The sequence below is a fragment of the Denticeps clupeoides genome, chromosome 10 (genome assembly GCF_900700375.1).
Source record: "Denticeps clupeoides chromosome 10, fDenClu1.1, whole genome shotgun sequence".
Classification (NCBI taxonomy): Eukaryota; Metazoa; Chordata; class Actinopteri; order Clupeiformes; family Denticipitidae; genus Denticeps; species Denticeps clupeoides.
In genome coordinates this window covers 2,165,391-2,173,696 of record NC_041716.1, presented here as the reverse complement: position 1 = coordinate 2,173,696, position 8,306 = coordinate 2,165,391, and the positions used below count along the sequence as shown (strand labels likewise).

Below are 8,306 nucleotides of genomic sequence, written 5' to 3'. Positions count from 1 at the left end.
AAAAAAGCAGAGATTACTGTAAAAATTACTTTGTATTAAGAACAGACAAAACAGACAATAATAAACCATAATCTCTTACAACAAATATTACTTTATTGGACATGAAAAATTACTTCAGCTGAATGGGTTACACTCCTTTTTAAAACAAAGAAACAATACCTCTCGAAACGTCTTTTTAAAGAAGAAGATGAGGCAGTTTTATATTCAAACAAATTTGAGGTAAAGAGTTTTTCTTTGTCATATATATATATATATATATATTTATATTCTTCTCACAAAATATTTAAAAACATTGAACCCAGAAGAAAGCCCAAGTATGTAAGTGCAGGGACTGACACGCCACGCGCCCCGTCTCCCCTTCTCTTTCTCGGTTGCCGCTTGTTAAAAGTTGCTTCACAGTTCATATATAAAATCAATAATTCGTCACACGTATATGGGATTGGGGGGGGGGTGTAAAAAAAAGAGGGTAAAAGGTCAGGGGTTATAGGAATGGGATATTTTTTTGTGACTCAATTTCCACACGTTTCCACAGTTCCAGATCCCGTACACAGATGAGCACACATGCTACCATCTCACTCACACTCGCGTGGTATATATGTATATACACACATACATTTCTTTTCAGCCATTAAGTGCATTTATTTTCATCGTACGTTTAATCACATATGTTTAAATAACTTCAAGTACATCTTTATGTGTGTTGCAGTTAGAAGAGACGGAAAACTCCTCATCTACGAAAGACACACGGCCTTCGAAATCAACCCACCTTCAAAAGAGAAATACTGGATTTGGTCTCATTTGCGCCCCGCTTCTCCGCCCTTGGTGCACGGCGACCCGAACGTGTCTGGAGGTCTCCGGGTGCTTTAAGAAACAAAGTGCAACTCACCGGACCGGTGGATTGCACCGAGGGTTTGGGATAAAGCTGACCACCATGACGAATGGCCTTGGGACACACGCGGCACAGCCCAAGGACCCTAAACCACAGTCCACGTTACAAAAAGCTGGTAACAAACAAAGTTGAAAAATAAAATCTTTGATCTCAACTAAACGCATTCCTTGGTGCTCATATATATATTATATATTATGTCTGGTTTGTGCAAGAGACGTCCTCAATGAAACAAGCCACAACACTTTGGGTTTTGGGTAGGACGGTACAAAAATTCGGCCACCGTGTCCCGCGTAAAAAGTGTGATGGTTTCTCCAATCGAGCAGCGATCATCGTTCGGATTAAAAGTACCTTGGTGCATTAAATTAAGTTCATGTTAAATCATGTTATTACTACACGAGAAAAGCTAACAGGACACAAGTTAAATCTGATCGTTAAATGGCAGAATTCACACAAAACAGCCAAGCACCAAAATTGCACGAGGGGAGAGACGTCCGCCTCATCTTTTTTTTTTTTTTTTTTCTTGCCCCCTTCGTTAGGAAAATAGCATTTATAGAATTTTTTAAAAACACACTTTCTTTTTTTTTTTTTTTTTTTTAAACTGGTTTTTAGAACCTACATGTTGTCGTATCAAATTGTTAACTTGCTTTTCTAAATAGCATTTATCAGAAATCAGTGCAATAGAGCAATTTCAGGAAAAAGAAGAGAGAGAGCGAGAGAGAGAGAGAGAGAGAGAGAATGTTCCGAAGCTCGGTCATACACTCGTGACGGCCTCCAAACCCTAAAGCCTTTAGAGAACCAACAGTCCCAACAGCGCAAAAAAAAAAAAAAAAAAAAAACAGCAATAAAATAATAATAATTAATAAAAAACAAAAAAAAAAAAACTGGAAAAATACTCTCACATTTGAGCAGAGTTAGAAAGTGCAAACCTCCACAGAGGTGATGGCCCCTCCCCCTGGTTCACCGGCATCACCACCCGACGCGGCGGGCCGTTTGATCTGCACCAGTGTCTACGGGTTCGATCTTCCGAATGCGATGAGGCATGAGATTCGGCCTTATAAAAATGACGAAAGCAAGAGAAGGAGTCCTTCGCCGAGACGGAGCATGGCCGGGACGAGAAGCGGCGAAAGAGCTCGTCCGAGGCCTCGAGCTTCAAGGCGGGTTCTCTCTCGGTCAGCAGCACTCGCCATCAAATGTGCACTTTCGCCATGGAAACCAGAAATCGAGGCACAAGGAAGGGAACCAAAAACTAACAGTCCTTCACACGTCCCCCGCCCCGCTAAAACCGCAACGCGGACCGGTAATACGCAACAGAGCACGAGGCGATCGGTACCGAAATGACCGTCCGGGTCCCACCCCGCAAGAGCGAGCTGCTCGTCGCGGGGACACGGAAAGCGGCCGTTAAGGCAACACGTGTGTGTGTGTGTGTGTGTGTGTGTGTGTGTGTGTGTGCTCCCACGCGTATGGCTACTTGCGGCCCGACTCCCGTGGCGGCGTAGCGAGCGGCGCGTTTCCTGCCCGGAGAGGTGAACCGGGCAGGAAGGCACTTCTGAATCTTGCCGAATGAGCTGATTTTGGGGGCGCGGTCGCGAGGGCCCCCCCCCCCCCGGCACGAGACGCGCCGGAACGCCTCCTTCGTCCGAACGCCGGAGAGCGACGTGGGAAAAAAAGCGAACCGGTGCAGATCAAACGCGGACGCCGTGACGCTCCGAAGCAGCATGGTCCCCCCGTCCCCCCCGGAACCCCGTCCCTCAGCCCACCTGGTGCTCCCCGCGGACGATGTGCGAGGAGAACTCGTAGCGGTCCTGGCTGCGGTGGCCGCAGATGTTGCACTCGAAGGGTTGCCGGAAGCCGTGGCAGCCCATGTGGATGGTGAACATGACGTGGTCCAGGAAGAGGACGCGGCAGTGCTCGCAGCGGAAGGAGCGCACCGGCCGCCCGTCCCCGTCCACCACCTGCAGCGCCTCCCGGCACGGGGCGGAGGAGGAGGAGGGCGGCGACCGCGGGCTGCCGCCTTTAGCCGGGGCCAGCGGCGGGGGGCGCGGCCAGCGCGCGCTCCTTCTCTCTCTCCGCCTCCGGGTCCGTGTCTTTGGCGTGGCCGGGGCTGCCGTGCCGGTCGCGGTGGGTGCGGACGCCGTGGTGATGGTGGTGGGGGTGGTTGGAGTTCCCGGGTGCGCCCACGCCGCTCTGCTCCTCCGCCGTGCTCTCCGTGTCGGTGGAGTCGTGGCACCCGTTGCTGGGAGACTCGGCCGCGTGGCCGCGGCCGGCCGGCGCGTCTTCGTGGCCTTCGCCCGCCTCCCGTCCCGGCAGCCCCGCCACGGAGATGCCGCCGGCGCAGTTCAGCCTCTGGGCCAGGGACGGCGCGATGGGGGACGAGTAGACGGAGCTGATGACGGGCGCGAACTCGGACAGGCAGGACGGGTGGGCCGGCGGCAGGCGCAGGGGCGTGTCTTCGCCGCCCTCGCCGCCACTCCCCGCGAGCCGCGCACGTAGCGGCCGGCCAGGCCCGCCACGCCGGGGTCGCCGGCGAGCAGGCCGCGGCCCGCGTCCATCTCGGCGCCGAGTTCGTACGGTGCGTCCGGCAGGCCGAGCCGCATGTGCTTCTCCCCTAAACGCAGACACGAGAAGAAGAACGTCAGTGCGTCCAGGGACAAACCTGCGTCCCGCGCCCAGCCGCCGGGACCCCCGTCCTACCCAGGAACTTCTGGGGCGTCGACCTCTTCCGTTTGGTTATGCTGTTGGCCAGCCGGTCGATGAACGTCATCTTGTCCGCCGAGGGCTGCAGCAGCGGGTCGGCCACCGCGTCCAGGTTCCTCGCGTCCTCACCTGAGGGGCAAAGCAGGAGCGGTCAGAAGGGACGCGGGGACGGCCGGGGCGGGGCTTTTAACGGCGGCGGCGGGCTACCCTGCGCGGCCTGGGTGCTGTGCGCCGGCTGGCGGTCCAGGCCCTGGAGGTAGCTGTGGCACCTCTCGCGGTGCTCCTCCAGCGTGCTCAGCTGCTTGTAGCTGCGGCCGCAGTAGCTGCACTTGTACGGCTTTCCCACCGTGGGCGAGGACACTGCGTCGAGGGACACGAGAGACACGTTACTGACGTCCACACGGCGCCACAATCTCTACAAACTTGTCACATGCTGACCATCTGTGACGTTTGGGGTGGTGGTGGCCTAGCGGGTAACACACTCGCGTACGAACCAAATTACATTTGTGAAGTGATGGTCATTGTGAGACACTGCAGCACAGCACACGGTGACACAACGAAACGTGTCCTCTGCATTTAACCATCACGCTTGGTGATGACAGGCGCCCGGGGAGCAGCGTGTGGGGACAGTAACTTGGCGGATCGGGATACGAACCGGCAACCTTCTGATTACGGGGCCGCTTCCTTTAACCGCTAGGGCCACCGCCGTCCCAGAAGACCACAGTTCGAACCCCGCTTACTACCATCGTGTCCCAGAGCAGGACACTTGGGGGGGGGACTGTCCCTGTAACTACTGGTTGTAAGTCGCTCTGGATAAGGGCGTCTGGTAAATGCTGTAAATGTAAAATGTACGTTCGGGGGAACTACGGAACCGCGTCATTTCACTGTAATTCCGCGACGTTCCGTTTCCCCGAACCCGCCCCGCCCCGAGAGCCACGACCCCGTAAACGTGTATCAATGTGAAATGAAAGCAGGATTTCCTGTTTTCACGACTTTTTAAATGTCAGCCGCCTGGTGCGGCGGGGGCTCGCGACTACAGACGTTCAGCTTCCTCTGCGTGGGCGGGGCAGGGCGGGGCCGGACTCACCCGAGTGGGTGCGGAGGTGCCCCGTCAGGGCGTCGCGCCGGCGGCAGGCGTAGTTACAGAAGGGGCACTTGAAGGGCTTCTCCCCAGAGTGCAGCTTGATGTGGCGCAACAGGTTGCCCTTCTGCGTGAAGGACGCTCCGCACTGGTTGCACTGGAACGGACGCTCCCCTGTGGGGACACACACGTCCACCGCACACCCTGCTTTCAATCATCACACGTAGGCGCGCCGCATCTGCACAGGCACGGCACACGCTCGACCGCCCAAAAGGGGGGAACCGTTAAACGGGCGTGAAAAAAAACCCACCAATCAGGAGCTTCGGCTGCCGATCAAACGTAGAGGAGGCGTATCAACACATTAATAAAATGTATTGTGCACTAATACAATTAAAGATAACGGCACCGAAGCTGCCAGACCCAGGTTCAAACCCCACTTACTACCATCGTGTCCCTGAGCAGGACACTTAACCCTGAGTGTCTCCAGGGGGGGACTGTCCCTGTAACTACTGATTGTACGTCGCTCTGGATGCGGGCGTCTGGTAAATGCCGTAAATGTAAATAACTATTTTAACTTTTTTGTTTTTTTCTCAATTGCCGAAAACTTCGGAACGTTACTGCGTAATACTACAAACGACCGGCGGTGGTATTAGGACGAAGGGACAAGTTCATTCTGGCATGGTAGGCTCCGGTTTGACGCCTCACCTGTGTGGCTGCGCTTGTGCACCATGAGCACGTTGGGCCCGATGCAGATCATGCCGCACACGTCGCACTTCAGCTTGCCGTTGGGCAGCCGGATGGGCCCGGGCGAGGCCGACTCCGGGCTGGCCATTTCGCCGTAGCCGCCGCCGGCCAGGCCCCTCGCCCCTTCCTCCCCGGCGTCGCCCTTCTCGTCCCTCCAGCCGTCGTCCCTCTCGTCCCCTCTCCTCTCTGCGGGCGGAGCGCCCCCTTGCTCCTCATCGCTGTAGAGCTCCACCTTGATAGAATTTGCTGAGGCGAGAAGGTAGGAAAATGCCCAGCGGTCGCTCAAAAAAAACGTTCATGAACAGACATTAATATTCTTTACACCGCTCGCTTATCCATCGAGCCGTCCCGACATCCGTTCCCGGTTAAAAGTGTCCACACCGATTCAACGGACTCATAAATTATGTAGCCCATAGGGTGGTGGAAGCAGAGCACAGACAAAAGGGTGCACTGACCACTAAGGGAGCGACTGGGAGAGGAGTGTTGGCTGTTCGGGGTGCTGACGGTGGGACCTCTCAACCCTGCGAAAAACTCCCGCTCCGTAGACGAGTCTCCGCTGCCTGCGCACGACAACACACATCACATAACGCAGCCGCCACTTTCCTTTCTTCAGCACTTGATGAAAAAAGGATTTTTCGATTCAAATGTGATCAGTAGGCTATTGAGGAGTCAAAAGAACATATTCTTACAAAGATCACCAAATGAAAAAGATAATGATTCTGCTGTCTCTTTTATCCCCACAGCTGTATTAATGTAAAATAATTGTTTTAAATTGTTGATACTTCAGCCAAGAAATTTTGATCAAAGCATATATGGCCCTGCCCAGCAACTTCGAAAGAAGAGAAAAATACTAAAGTAAAATACAATATCATAACATTGATTTACTTATTGAACATAAAAATGGTCAAAGTTGTAGGCTACACATATATATATATACATATATATATATATATATATATATATATATATATATATATATATATATATATATATATATATAATAACAAAATGTAAACAAGCCAGAATGAAGGTGCTTTTTTGGGGTTTATAACTTACCAGACATATAAGATCTGCCATTGCAGTCATCAGCATTCATCCTCACACCAGCTGACTGCAAATAAATAAAACGAGGAGAGAAATGAGCGAGTAGAGAGAAGAATAAACCCCAGAATGATCCATTACGGTCAACTTTAAACTCACACTGCGGCACCTGAGCGCAAGAGGGGAAAAAAAAACGCTGAATTATTGATCGAAGCTACAACGTCCGCTCCCTCCTGCCGAGTAATATCTCGGGGAACTTCATCGAGCTCGATCTCCTCCTCCCCCGGGGTGCGCCGGAGACCCGAGGTCAGAGGTCACGGGCCCCCGTAAATATCACGTGCGCGTTTTTTTTTTGTAATAATTTTTGTTTTGTTTTTATTTTTTTTGTCCTTCTGTCGAATCGCACACGATCGCGGGGACGTCGGCCGCCGAGGCCGGGTGACAGGAGACCGGGGGGGGGGGGGGGGGGGGGGGACGAGCAACAGGCGACGCGAGCGGCCCGCCGGACGGCGACTCGACGCAGGAGCGCGTCGCCGCGGCAACTTCGCCCGACTGGCGCCGCCAGCAGGCTAACCGAATCCCCGCGTAGCTAACGCGGCGCGGCCGCCGCGTCCGGCACCCGTCGAGCGACGGGAAGGACGCGACGCGCCGCGGCGACGCGCCACGGCGGGAATAATGTTTCGCGCGAGCCGTCGGCGTTGCTATGGTACCCACAGCGGCCGACGGATGCCGTCGATCGCGCACAAAACGGCGCCCGGCGCCGCCCCTGCGCCCCGCGGCGGGGTGTCGCGTCTCACCTGGCGGCCGACCGCGCTCGGGGCCGCTCCTACTCCGCTGCGCGTCCGTCGCTTCTCTCCGGCGAGGGCAGCATCTCCGGGATCTTTCGCCTGGAATCCCAAACAACTTCCGGGCCCACGCCGGGATACAGGCGCGACCAGCCGAGCGCCGAGACGGCCGATCCGCGGCGATCGCCGAACGCGTCGATTCCAGGGAATTCGGCCGAGAATAAGAGTGACCCTGCAGCACGGCGACACGGTGACACGTGTCCTCTGTATTTAACACGCCACCCTTGGTGAGCAGCGGGCACCATGACAGGCAGCGTGTGGCACCTTGGCGGTTCGGGGTTCGAACCGGCGACCTTCTCATACCGAGTCCGCTTCCTTACACAAGACGGACGGATACAGAAGTAAAATATTATTAATATTATTATTGAAATAAAATAAATAAAATAGTGGATAATTCGTTAGTTTACAGAGTTGGGAGAGACCGACACCCAGTTCTTCTCTGCATCTCTAGACATCCGTGTGAAATTATTGCCGCTTTCGCTTTGTAAACATTATTATTTGTGTGTGTGTTATTTTTATTTTATTTTTTTACACTTTTTCACAATCTTCTCCTGACCAATGTCACCTTTGTTGTTGGGAAGATGACATTTTTTATTGCGTCGTTTGCTGATTATATACAAGGTGGTAGTAGCCTAGTGGGTAACACGCTCGCCTATGGACCAGAAGACCCAGGTTCAAACCCCACTTACTACCATCGTGTCCCTGAGCAAGACACTTAACCCTGAGTGTCTCCAGGGGGGGACTGTCCCTGTAACTACTGATTGTAAGTCGCTCTGGATAAGGGCGTCTGATAAATGCTGTAAATGTAAATTATATCAATAAGCCCAGCTTACACGCTCATTTCGACATTTATTAATTTCCACTATTTTACATTGCAACGTTGCAACTGAATCGTCACCCTTCCATGAATGTAATAACCGGCAACGTAAACTGGAGAAAAATATCCCGCCGTTTCCTGCTTAGCCACCAGATGGCAGCACGTAGCAGACTGGGGGGCCATGAAAGAAGCTTT

At 53.5% G+C, this 8,306-nt stretch overlaps 1 protein-coding gene across 1 annotated transcript; it reads right to left on the bottom strand.

Moving 5' to 3' along the window:
• Nucleotides 1-2,637: 2,637 nt before the first annotated feature.
• ikzf4 (IKAROS family zinc finger 4) lies at nt 2,638-7,356 on the bottom strand. Its single transcript, XM_028993956.1, is given in 10 exon segments — nt 2,638-2,917; nt 2,919-3,357; nt 3,360-3,494; nt 3,581-3,712; nt 3,791-3,943; nt 4,671-4,838; nt 5,370-5,654; nt 5,864-5,968; nt 6,465-6,519; nt 7,247-7,356. Coding segments are annotated over 9 exon segments (1,737 nt in total). The 5' UTR covers nt 6,505-6,519; nt 7,247-7,356.
• Between the last annotated feature and the right edge of the window lie 950 nt (nt 7,357-8,306).